Genomic DNA, 13,866 nt, shown 5'->3' with positions numbered 1-13,866 from the left:
AAATGTGACATCATGTCTCCCATATCCTGTCAAATATAATTTTCAAAGCAGCAAAAGAGGTTCCTCTCTTTTAAAAGGATGAAGGGAGTGATGTTAATAACTACAGAGCCATACTAATCTTATCAAGCATATCCAAGGTTCTTGAAAAATCAGTATATGACTGTGTTATTAAGTTCCTAGAAACCAACTGTTTATTGACCCTTCGTCAATTTGGCATTTGAAATGAAAGATCAATAAATGGGATCCTATATTCATTTCCAAATAAAGTTTACAGTGAACTCAATGACAGAAGCATACAACAGGAGTATTCCTCAATCTCACAAAAGCTTTCAGTATGGTCAGTCATGAATTACTTCTGGAGAAACTGTTACAGTACACAATAAGTGGAAAATCCAATGATTGATTTTGCACCAGTCTCATAGAGCACATCTCAAAAACTGCTGGAAGCAACGTTGGAGCAAGGAACAAGTCATATGGTCAGGCATTCCTAATGGTTCCACACTTGGTCCATTTATGTTTGTTACATTTATCAATGATTTGTCCTAAAGCATTCAGAAAGATCTACCAGTAATGTTTGCCGAAGACATCAAATCGTGCATTCAAATCACTGTGTTAATGAGCTCCATATCTTGATTTCAAATACAAACTACAAGATGGTAAAGTGATTAAACACAAACAAACTGTTGCTGAATAAAGACAAAACGGTGTATATAAATTTTGTCCCACGACATATAAATTCATCAAGGACAGACAACTTTAGATGGTGAAAATGTGTCTATAAACCAAGAGGTAACTACTAAATTCCTCAAAGTGTAAATAGATGACACTCTACAGCAGGACATAAATAAAAATAGTTAATAAATAGACTAAGCTGTTTGTACTATGCATTACCATCCTGAGTGCAGTCTGAGACAACAAAACACTGAAATATGCATACTTTGTCAACTAGTATAGTCAGTATTCATCTATTGTAATACTTTTGGAGCATCTCACAAAGGGAGAGATTTATCATGCATACGAGAATGGTTAAGATAAGAAGACAAGTTCTTCTCTCCTCCATCACTAAATATCTATTTTGCGGCTCAACGTCCTGCCCACATGCTTTATATTCGCATTCACCAAACAGTGTGTCACAAAATAGTGTGTTTTATTCATGAAAATTTACATGTTTTTATAAAAAAATAAAGACATCCACCATTATCAGACCCTCCATTTCAATGATGTATCTATAATTTGTGAGTGGCTGTGTAGAGGTCAAAGCAGCATAAGGAAGATGTGTGTTCCACTGTACAACAAGCCACCTGAAAGTTTAATGTCAAATAGAGAAGGATTCAAGGCGAAACCAAAAATGTAGCTCCAAAAGAATTGTTGCTAAACAGAATTTATGAATGCCAATCTAAAATAGCCATGCCAAAGATCTCTGTATATAAAAATCAATGTCCTGACTGTAAGAAGGGATTTTTTGAGATTACAACCCTAAGGGGGTGAAATAGGGGATGAAGGTTTTTTTTAACAATATTGTTTTTAAGGCAATTTTGAAGATACACCTACCAAAACTGGTATATGGTTTCTCAGTCAGAAATAAAAAATAAAAGTTTTAGCATTTTTGGAAATTTAACCCTGTGGGGGTGAAAGAGTTGGTGAAAGCTTTTTTTGAAAATATATCATTATTAAAAAAAACTATTAAAGTGTTTTTAAAGTTACATCAATGAACAATGATATTTGACTTCTGGGTAAAAAAAAAAATAAAAAAAACCAAACATTGTGTTTCAGTGTTTTTGGAAGTGGACCTCCTATGGGGCTGATAGGGGATGAAAGTTTTTATGGGAATATTTCATTGTGAAAGCATTTTTGAAGCTGTGTCTATGAAAATTGGTGTTTAGCTTCTCAGTTAGAGATGAAAAAATACATGTTTCACTGTTTTTTGGAAATTCAGCCGCTAGTAGGAAGAAATAGAATCAGATTGATTCATTGAGTCACCATTACCCCAGCCCATACTGTTTAAGGATAGAAATTTGAAGTTTGGAGAGAGTATGTATCTTATACTATAGGCATTGTTTAAGAAACAATTGTCCAAAATTTCACTCCTAAGGTGGTGAAATAGAGGATGAAAGCCTTTTTGGAAGTATGTCATTATTAAGGGAATTTTGGAGCTAGATCTATGAAAACTGGTATTTGGCATCTCAATCAGAATATAAAAAGTATATGTTTGAGCATTTTTGGAAATTCAAGCACCAAGGGGGTAAACTGAGGGAGAAAGTTGTTTTGAAAATAAGTAATTACTGAAGAACTTGTTAAGGAATTTTAAGGCTACATCTATGATGATTGGTCTTTGACTTCTCAATTAGAATTAAAAAAAAAAAAAAATACATGTTTCAGTGCTTCTGGAAATTTAACCCCTAATGAAGTGCAACAATGGATAAAAAAGTATAAGAAAATATTTTGTTACATTAAAAAAATATATATGGAAATTGGTTTTTCACTTCTTGGTTTGATATAAAGAATTTATTTGTTAGAGGATGAAAGTTCCTACGAAAATATCTGACACGAATGCAAAAGGCATATCTAACAAAAACTTTAGACTCCAGCAACCAGAATTGCCGTTTGGTCAAAAGTATGTTCAGAAAAGACCATGCTTATATGGCCTTAATTAGTGTGGAAAGCTTAGAAGGAACCGCAATTTGTGACCAACATAAAAATTTGGTTAAAAAAAAGAATCTCTGCAGGTCATACAGTCTATGCAAGTGAAGTAGCAGGTGCTAAACTAGATTTCTTATATCCCACAAGGTTTTCGCTGATTTATTTCACTCTACCAACGTAATTGCTGTTTTCAATATTTTGAGTTAATTATAATATTGATACAAGTCATAATTGTGACTTGTCCCTTATTTATGTGTAACAACACACGACAGTACGGGGTGTCCCACTCAAACCTCCCTGATTTCAAGGACCCAGGAGAAAAAAAACCACTATAGGTATGACAATGAAAAATGCACCCTATTGTAGAGTATCTGAAAGAATTTACATTCCCAAGTCAGAAGTGCCAAGAATAGTCGCCAGAGTGCAGCATGGTCACCTGAAGTGAAAATGGCGACTCCACAGCAGTGGACAGAAGCAGTAGTGTGGTATGCAGAAAAAAAATTGCCGATTACTGTGCAAAGAAATTATTGTCATCTGTATGAATGTGATCCACCTAATGTGAAAACAATTAAGGAATGGTATAGGAAGTTTCTGGCAACAAGAGGTGTTCTGAAACATTCTAGCGGTGCACTTTATGGAGTTTCAGAAGAGACAGTGGAGGACATCAGACAAATGTTTCTCAGAAGCCCATGTTGTCAATTCGTCAAGCAGCTAGGCAACTTGATGTACCTTGATCATCATTGCATCGTGTACTTCACCAGTGTCTTCATACATGTGCTTACAAATTGCAAATTCTGCGTCTTCTCAGGCCAAATGACAAACCACGCTGACAACAATTTGCTGCGGATATGCTGCAGTGTATTGATATGGATGCCAGCTTCCTGGCATAATGTTTAGATTTGGGGTTCAAAAAATCTGTACGTTGTCATTGGAAATGTTTGTGATAGCCCTAAACTAAACGTCTGGCGTGGGCTAAATGCACAACAGGATTGTTGGTCAGTTCTTCTTGTGGAACAAACAGTGAATGAGTCAGCGTATCTGGACATGTTGGAGCAGTTTGAGTGCCCCCAGATACAAGACTTGCAACCCAGCATCATTTTCCAACAAGACGGAGCTCTGCCGCATTTGTCAATGGCTGTTTGCAAGTTCCTGGATAGGAAATTTCCCAATCATTGAATCAGATGCAGAGGACCCATTGCCTGGCCACCACGTTCACCCAACACTATGCCACCTGATTTCTTCATGTGGAGATTCATGAACAACTGCATGCATGCGACCAAAGTGGACAATATTCCTACGTTCTGACATCGTATCACTAATGTTATTGCAACAATAACAGAGGAAATGTTACAAAGAACTTGTCAAGAAATTGAATACACTCTCAATATTCTTCATGCTAAAATTGGTTCACATGCAGAGGTGTATTGATGATAAATAAATAAATTCTTTGAGATGCTCTACAATGTGGTGCATTTTTTATTGTGACATCTACTGTGATTTTTTTCCCTGGGTCTTTGAAATCAGGGAGGTTTGAGTAGGACACCCTTTAGTACCGAGATCAACAAAAATCGTATCAGATCAAAACACTCCATTCTGCAACATCATTATCAAAGAACTTGCCAAAATAAAGTCTTAAAGTACCCTAAATTAATTTCCTGAACTTAACCAGTTCAAAAATTGTGCTCGAGAAGGTACCATATTAAATGTTTTGAGAAAAACAACAATAACTACAAATTAGTCAGAGCCTGCAGAGTAAGTTACCATTTTATTGCTTTGAAATAACACACTGTAAATTACAAGACAAATACTTACGAAACAAGTTTTCCTACACACACTTGCAGAATTGGATGTGCAAGATGTGTTTCAATGAGGAGATCACAAGGTCTGTACCCAATGAATTTTCCATCTTCTGATTTTGCTGCGGAAGGCTGGAATATGTAGAGCAAACCATTGTGACTGCCAACAATTATATTCTCTGATGCTCCTTCAATACTGGCAATTGTAATACTTGTCTGATCAAATGTTTCATCAGCACCACATTGTGTTGACCACAGTTCCCTTGCTTTGAATAGAGACATTATTATATTTTTCTTTAGTTGTCCTGAAATGTCAATATATGGGAGTATGAATATGTGAATTACAGAACATATCTACAAGCATAAATATACCTACAGCTGCACATATATGTCTGTCACATATCCTGTGTATCCCCCTCTCACCCCCCCCCCCCCCTCCTCCTCCTCTTCCTTGTCGCCCAAGAAACATACCTTACACATCATATACTGTAACTCTCACATGGTGGGTGCCACTGGAATTTGCTGATGGCAGGATATTGTGCCCCCCAACATACACACACACACTTTATATATTTCTTTATAACACCAAGTCGGGCTTGATGGTCTAGCAGGAAACTGCATGCCAGGAAACAAAAAGAGTGTGGGATGGACTCTTGGTTGGACCTAGGATTTTTTTTCAGTCTGTCTTTAACATAGCATTTAACTCTCAATCATGAGAAGCTCCACCAAAAACGAAATGTGGTTTGGATTCTTTGTTAAACAGTAGGCCCACTTTCCCCAGTTTTACAACTAAAATAGATTAATGACACACAAGCAACTGAAACTAGGTCAAATTTAAAGACTTACACCAGCTCATTGAGCCACATGGAATTATTATTTGCAATACCAACAGTGACAAAAATTAAGTCATTTATGGTTTCAAATGAGTCATTATACATAAGAACAGAAATATTCATTGCCGCATATATGCAAAATACTTGCATTTCTAAAATTAATGATGACAAGCATTAGTACACAAGTCAAGTTTGTGAAAGTGTAATTCAGAGTCACTGGCAATGAACTGTCTTCTGTGTACTCAGGGATAACAACCCTTTAATCCTTAGCTACTATGAATGTTGATAGGAACACAAATACTACAGAGGGATCGCTCTGACTGCCTTTTTATTTTTTGTGTATAAAACCACTGTTTTGGTGAATATATATTTTTCATGACTTCCCGTTGTTCATTACACTTCTTGGAAACAGAGTTTATGGGAATTTGAATTTTTTAAATAATGCAGAATTTGAAACACTTTAAAAACTAAAAACAAAATTTGCAGCTTATTTTTATTTCATGTATTACTAAAGTAACACTACATAGTTATCTCTCTACTCGCTCACAGATTATCATCAGAGTGATGGTATCACAGATTCACATTATAACTGTGTGGAAAAGCACATTTCAGTAATGACAAATTGGATTTGGAATCAGCTTTGAGTTAGCAGCTCATCGTTCCAGCCTTAGAGTGATTATTCCACCCCATACTTCTACCAAAGAAGAAATTTTGCCTAATTTTTATTTTAAAAATCAAGAAGAAAGTAATTACCTTATGGATTCTTCTGAGGCCCTGAATCAAATTCTGATTTGCTTTTAGTCTGCATGCATTTCACGCACACCCTCCCACAATTCTTCAACAAAATTAGAACACCACATTGTTGACATGGATATCTTGTTTTCCACTTCAAACAAGGACAACAAAAGGTTGGGGTTTTTCATTTTTCAAAACAGTATTTCTGTATTTGATGCTGGTGTCACCAAAACAGCAAATTTTCTCTGAGTCTTTTCGGAATCTTTTGTAGTCCAGGCAGCTGCAAGAAAATGTTGAGTTGCCTTGTTGTTATGTTTGCTAGTGGCTTCTGTTTTCTCTATCCAAAACACCTTTCTGTTCTTACCAAAGAAGTATGCTTCTCCATCATGACCACCTATCACATCTTCTTCACTTTCAGTTTCCTTCTCCGAATTAGTATCCGTTTCTTGCCATGGAGAAATGATAACTTTCAACAAAAACATGACACACAAACACTATGGTACATCTGTGAGACATCCAGAGGTCCAAAATTGAGAAATAAATTGCAGCAACAATACCAGATTTATGGTAAATGTAGCTTGCCATCCAATAGGAAGGTACACAGAAGAGTCCACTTTGCTTCACAGCGGTGTGTGAAATATCAGAAGACAAAAAACTGTAGCAGTATGAGGGACTACCCATAGTAGTTAAGGGTTAAGGAACCAGGGTAAGAGCTGTGGATATTTACTGTGTTCTCGAGAGTAAACTCCTATTGAGCAGTACTTCAAATAATGTTACTGACAGAAGCAGCACTCTGTGTTTAACAGACTCATGAAATAAGATAATGTTGGCAAAGGCAGAAGTGGCTGCACTTGGCAAAGGCGATATGTGACATAAGCGTGGAACTTTCCGAGGAATGTTCTGAATACCACAAGATGTTCCATGAACATCTCCTGATGTGCCATGGATTTTATGGTCAAGGCATGAGTGGCATCAAGCAGAGTATTAATCTAAGAGTTATTTGCAGTTCAGAGTTTTGAGTTAAGAATCATGATGTAAGGGGTTATTACAGAAGAAGCAGTGGAGACTATGAAAGTCAGGAGATAACAATTAAGAAGTTAAGGGATAGTAATCATGATGCAAAGACATCATATGAGAGGATACGGGGCCTATGAGTTTGCTTAGGTAAGACCGTAGCTATGTTGCCTATCTACGTCTTGCCTGTGCATCTAGTGAATTTAGGAAGCAGTTTGTTCTATTCTTAACATAGTCTCAAACATGGATTCACTAAATGTGTAACAAGTGTGCTTTAATTCACTCTTCAATAAGTTCTTCACTTAGTCATCAACTGACCAAGTGAATCGACAGATAATTGTAATCTGTTGTATTAAATCTTCTCATATTAAACCTAATTGTTCTCTAGAAGCACCTGCAGAATCTCCTCTAGGTTTCCAGCTGAATTCCTACCAGCTCAAAATTCTAGCTATAGTTTTGGACACTTTAGTTTCTGCTAAACAATCCCACCTCTGTTTGCTGATGTCTGGAAGCTGCTTGCAGGACACAATCAGAGGTAAGTGTTATGTTGCTTGGTTAGCATAGCACAGTGACAAATGTTATTTCTTTGTGTACCTAATGTTACATTAAGAACATTTGATGTCTGTTTATAATGGCACTGTCTGGGAAACAGTAGGGTAGTTTTCAAATCTGATTTAGTCATTTTCTGTGATATTCAGCAGAAAAGACTTCTGATGCAGAAAGATACCACATGCTTCTTGTTAGAAAATATTAAATTTTTATTGTTGGGACAATTACATTTTGTTGCTGGGATACATACACTATCCATAGTTTGTTGCTACTAAAGTCCTGTAGAAGAGTTGCACAATTAAAATCTGATTCTTGTTTTGATCTTCATCTCCTCTTATCCTCACATCAGATGAGTGACTCGTTTCTTCTGCCAAAACCCATTTCTTTCTCCTCCTCCATTAAAGAACTAACAGTTATAAAAGATAGAACTGAATTTTCTTTACTTTTTACTGCTCCATTGGAAGGCACTCACTAGGTGCAGGTATTTTTACAAAAACTGTTTCTCAGTTTGTTAAGATTTAGATTTTTAAGAGAAAAAACTGGAATAATTTCTGTATCTTTCTGAATTCCCATGTGACCAATTGTAGACTGTCTACTGTTTTGAGGTAAGACATCACCAACTGTTGGTACTCTTTCCTACTTTGTTTACTGTGGTTTTGACATTCATGCTTGAGATCCATTGTTTCATCTTCTGAGAAGTGATAATCACTACCTTTTTGTTGTCTAGGAATCAGATCCATTACAGTACATTACTTTTATCGTTTTCCATGGATCCTTTGGAGAGGAGTCTCTGGGATGTGAAAAAAGTACAAGTTTTATTTTTATTTTATTTTATTTTTTTTTTAATTCACTCTGAAACCGATCTTTATTGCTTACAAGACTTTTGAATAAGTTATTGAATATATGAGTACCCATGTATTTGACTCCATTTTGTACTAACGTTAAGCTTTTATAGCCTTATATAGACTGTTTTTGGTTTTGGTGTTGCACGATAATCATGGACTGACACCAGATATAATTCTAATGACTTGTTTCTGAATTTTAAAAATGTTCTCTTTGTGAGAGGAGTTTCCCCAAAAGATGATTCCATAACTCATTAGTGAATGGAAGTAGGCCGAATAAACTAACTTCTTCATTTTTAAATGTAGCTGAACTAAGGCATTTCATTCGATCCAGAGTGTGGGTTTTACAATTTCGATTGTGGTCAATTTGTAGCCCTAAAACTTTGACACTGTCGACAGCTTTAATTTCATTGTTTGAATGCATTATACTTATAGGGTCAGGTATTCTTTGTGAGGTACTAAACTGTATGTACTGGGTCTTGTCAAAATTCAGTGACAATCCATTTGCTGTGAACCAACCATTGATACTTACAAATACACTCCTGGAAATGGAAAAAGAACACATTGACACCGGTGTGTCAGACCCACCATACTTGCTCCGGACACTGCGAGAGGGCTGTACAATCAATGATCACACGCATGGCACAGCGGACACACCAGGAACCGCGGTGTTGGCCGTCGAATGGCGCTAGCTGCGCAGCATTTGTGCACCGCCGCCGTCAGTGTCGGCCAGTTTGCCGTGGCATACGGAGCTCCATCGCAGTCTTTAACACTGGTAGCATGCCGCGACAGCAAGGACGTGAACCGTATGTGCAGCTGACGGACTTTGAGCGAGGGTGTATAGTGGGCATGCGGGAGGCCGGGTGGACGTACCGCCGAATTGCTCAACACGTGGGGCGTGAGGTCTCCACAGTACATCAATATTGTCGCCAGTGGTCAGCGGAAGGTGCACGTGCCCGTTGACCTGGGACCGGACCGCAGCGACGCACGGATGCACGCCAAGACCGTAGGATCCTACGCAGTGCCGTAGGGGACCGCACCGCCACTTCCCAGCAAATTAGGGACACTGTTGCTCCTGGGGTATCGGCGAGGACCATTCGCAACCGTCTCCATGAAGCTGGGCTACGGTCCCGCACACCATTAGGCCGTCTTCCGCTCACACCCCAACATCGTGCAGCCCGCCTCCAGTGGTGTCGCGACAGGCGTAAATGGAGGGACGAATGGAGATGTGTCGTCTTCAGCGATGAGAGTCGCTTCTGCCTTGGTGTCAATGATGGTCGTATGCGTGTTTGGCACAGCACAGGTGAGCACCACAATCAGGACTGCATATGACCGAGGCACACAGGGCCAACACCCGGCATCATGGTGTGGGGAGCGATCTCCTACACTGGCCGTACACCTCTGGTGATCGTCGAGGGGACACTGAATAGTGCACGGTACAGCCAAACCGTCATCGAACCCATCGTTCTACCATTCCTAGACCGGCAAGGGAACTTGCTGTTCCAACAGGACAATGCACGTCCGCATGTATCCCGTGCCACCCAACGTGTTCTAGAAGGTGTAAGTCAACTACCCTGGCCAGCAAGATCTCCAGATCTGTCCCCCATTGAGCATGTTTGGGACTGGATGAAGCGTCGTCTCACACGGTCTGCACGTCCAGCACTAACGCTGGTCCAACTGAGGCGCCAGGTGGAAATGGCATGGCAAGCCGTTCCACAGGACTACATCCAGCATCTCTACGATCGGCTCCATGGGAGAATAGCAGCCTGCATTGCTGCGAAAGGTGGATATACACTGTACTAGTGCCGACATTGTGCATGCTCTGTTGCCTGTGTCTATGTGCCTGTGGTTCTGTCAGTGTGATCATGTGATGTATCTGACCCCAGGAATGTGTCAATAAAGTTTCCCCTTCCTGGGACAATGAATTCACGGTGTTCTTATTTCAATTTCCAGGAGTGTATTTCATTAGCTGATTGCTCAGTGAGATCCCGGGTACTGTTTTTTATACCAATACTTGTATCATTTGCAAATAAGACCAAATTTGCATTTTGTGACACTGCATATGGAAGGTCATTAATATATAATAAAAACAACAAGGGACCTGAAATAGAGCCGGGGGGGGGGGGGGGGGGGGGGGGGGGGGGGGGGCACCCCTTGTCTGATGGTTTCATATTTTGAATGACTATTGTTATGTGGTAAGCTAGATACAGACACACACTGTCTTCTATTAAAAAGATGGGTGAGAACCATGAGCCTGCTACTCCTGTTATCCCATAATATTTTAAATTTGGTATAAGGATATCATGCTTAACACAAGCAAAAGCTTTAGCCAGATCACAGAATATTCCAAGTGGCAATAACTTTCGATCTATTGATTCTAATATATCATCTGTAATAGTGAATATAGCTTGATCGGTTGACAATCCTTTCCGAAATCCAAACTGATTGCAAACGAGAACATTTTTCTGTACTAAGTGTTTATAAAGTCTATTATACGTAACCCTTTCAAACCCTTTTGAAAATATTACCAGTAATGAAATAAATGGAATGGAAGTTTTCCACTGATGATTTGTCTCATTTTTTGTGTAATGGTTTGACAATAGCATATTTAAGCCTATCTGGAGGGATTCATTACATAAATAACTCAGTAGGTCACAAAGTTCTGAGGTGCAACATTTAATTATGGTAGTGCTGATTTCATCATAACCACAGGAACATTTGTTTTTAAGAGTGCTAATAATATTATAAATCTCTTTCAGTGAGGTAGGATATAGCTGAATTTTGTCAAACTTCTGCAGAAATGCATTTTTTAAATATTTTACGCTGTCTTCTGAGGAACTATGCAAACCTAAGTTGTCTGCTACTGAAAGAAAAAAGTTGTTGAAAGTGTCTGCAGTTTTGGAGGTATCTCTAATCAACTCATTATTTACATTTAACATAATTTCCTCATTTGCCTGATTAGTTTTTCCTGTTTCACTTTTTACTATGTTCCATATAGTTTTTATCTTGTTATTAGAGGCATTTATTTTTTTTCTTGAAAATAAATACATTTTGAGGTTCTGATTACTTTGTTTAGAATTTTACAATATAACTTGTAATGTGATTTAGCTCTCTAGTCATTGTTTTCCCTTGACATTAAGTACAGTCTTCTTTTTGTTTTGCAAGATTCTTTTATTCCATTTGTAATCCAAGGTTTTGAAACATTTAATTTATTTGCTTTGATTACTTTCTTAGGGCAGCAGTTTTCAATGTGACCTATGACCGTATTTTTCCTGTCTGTATTCCTCAAACTGGTTTTTATACATTCAATTTCTCTTTCATTTATTATTCGTATAGTTTCCCACTTCCTGTTATTCGTCGAATCAGACCCCACTATATTAAATGTAAACAACTGGGCATCATGATCTGAAAGGCTATTAAATATTGGGTTTATACTATGATCTGCTAGTGTGGTAGTATCTACGAAAATGTTATCAATAGCAGTGCTGCTGGTAGCCATAATCCTGGTTGGGAACTGTACTAAGGGAATGAGATTATAAGAAGTGGTAAGAGACTCTAGTATGGATCTTGAGTAACTATCCTCCAGAAAATTCTATATTTTTAGGAGTTAAGAAATTTATTACCATTTGGAGCCCTGTATATTGTGACTATAATTATTCTTCTTTTGTGTGTTTCTACTTGTGTGGCACATGCTTCAAAATGCTGATCACTACAGTATTTAAGAATGTCAATGTTTTTATAATTGTGAGCCTTTCTGCTGTAAATGGCAACTCCACCTTCTTCCATCTCTTTTCTACAATACTTTGAAGCTAAGGTAAATCCTTCCATATTAAGCATTTCAATTTCACTGCCTAAATTATGTTCAGAAATACAAATAATATCAACAGGATTTGTAGACTGTACTCATCAATACATATCAGAAATTCATTAATTTTGTTTTTTAAACCTCTGATATTTTGATGTAGTAAATTTACTGTTATTTTTACTGTCTTCACAAGTATTATGCTTAACATTTTCAGATACACTTTGTTTCAATATTGAATGTATAGATAATCAGCTTAACCTAAAAAAAAAAAAAAAAAAAAAAAAAAAAAAAAAAAAAAAAAAAAAAAAAAACTACCTCCATGAGTTGCTGTGTCCCCCCATAAAGAATTTGCTATCAACCTAGCCAGTATATCCTTCCCTATACTATTGGGATGCAGGCCATGAGAAGTAAAGTCCCACCTACCAATAGTACCAACAGGAACCAAACCAATCCCTGGTCCAGCACCAGCCCGAAGCAGTTGATCCAACTCCATATTGACCCTCTCCGCAGAGCTGTTCAACTGGGGTTGATCGTACCGCTTGAAAACAGGCACAAACTCAACATTAGTATGGTTCGTTGCTGATGCTATTTTTACCAGGTCACTCTCAATTCTGTAGCCCTGGTCCCTATCGATACTGTTCCCTGCTCAGCCCACTAATACAACATGATCCTCCTTGGTGAAAACTTTACACAACGATCCTATGCCCTCTATAACTTGGCTGGGAGATGTACTAGGCTTGAAAAAGTTTGTGACCTGGTTGCTGTCACCTAATTTTCCCTGCAGAAGTTGGCCCACACCTCTTTCATGACTGCTACCTAACGGCAGAATTTTCTTCCTACTTTTTCTGAAGCAACAGACTTCCTAACTGATTTCTGCTGTGCATCAGCCACACCTACATCTACATGACATGTGTCCATAGGACACTGTGCAGATAAGAAAACTCTCAAGTTCCTCACTACAATGGATGGAAGATTTATTAAAGATAAACAATAAGAAGTGTTTTAATTCATATTAAATATTATAAAGGATAGAAATTGTAGTGCAAGAAAATTAAAAGACAAGTATGTCACACATATTTTACTGCTTTATGCTATGCTGGGCTGCCACAAGTAGAAACAGAACTGTGCAAACAAGATCTCATGCACACAGTTTACCACAATGAATCACATGCTAAATGGGGACAGAAAAAAATCTGTAACATACTGCACACAATGAGACAGTTAATGCTGCTGACAGGTACACCAAAGGAAATTAAAGAAGTAGAAATATCAAGAACTCTCACAAAGAGAGAGAGAGAGAGAGAGAGAGAGAGAGAGAGAGAGAGAACCTTCACTCGAGTGGATTTTTTACAGGGCAAACTTTTATATATATGTTACATGTTACTTTGACTACATTGTACTGTACGGGCACTGTAACCCCACCCCCAACCCTCTTTCAAGTTACTTTTGTAGTCAGTTAATGAGTCAAGGGACATTTCCTGAAAGGCTGAAGTATGCACTTATAAAAAAGGAGATAACAACTGAGCACTGTCTCCCCTCTTACTTTGTATTCAAAAATATTTGCAAAAGTAGTTTACAACTGAATACTGAACTATCTGTCTGGGAATAACCTTTTAATAATAGCTCAATATGGTTTTCCTAAAGGTTTCTCT

The 13,866-nt window shown here is 37.9% G+C and overlaps 1 protein-coding gene across 3 annotated transcripts in view; it reads right to left on the bottom strand.

Moving 5' to 3' along the window:
• The window catches only part of LOC126355929 (protein PTHB1), a 126,937-nt gene that overhangs the window by 88,394 nt on the left and 24,677 nt on the right, over window positions 1–13,866 (bottom strand). For 2 of the 3 annotated variants that reach the window (XM_050006500.1, XM_050006508.1), the window contains exon 3: window positions 4,453–4,741. In XM_050006500.1, the coding sequence (XP_049862457.1) occupies window positions 4,453–4,718 (266 nt within the window). In that variant the 5' untranslated portion in view covers window positions 4,719–4,741. Of the gene's footprint in view, window positions 1–4,452; window positions 4,742–6,022; window positions 6,087–13,866 lie in introns of those variants that run through there. The other variant, XM_050006517.1, reaches the window with a different exon arrangement.

The sequence above is a fragment of the Schistocerca gregaria genome, chromosome 1 (genome assembly GCF_023897955.1).
Source record: "Schistocerca gregaria isolate iqSchGreg1 chromosome 1, iqSchGreg1.2, whole genome shotgun sequence".
In the NCBI taxonomy this organism is placed as follows: domain Eukaryota; kingdom Metazoa; phylum Arthropoda; class Insecta; order Orthoptera; family Acrididae; genus Schistocerca; species Schistocerca gregaria.
This window is presented reverse-complemented; position numbering and strand designations above follow the sequence as displayed.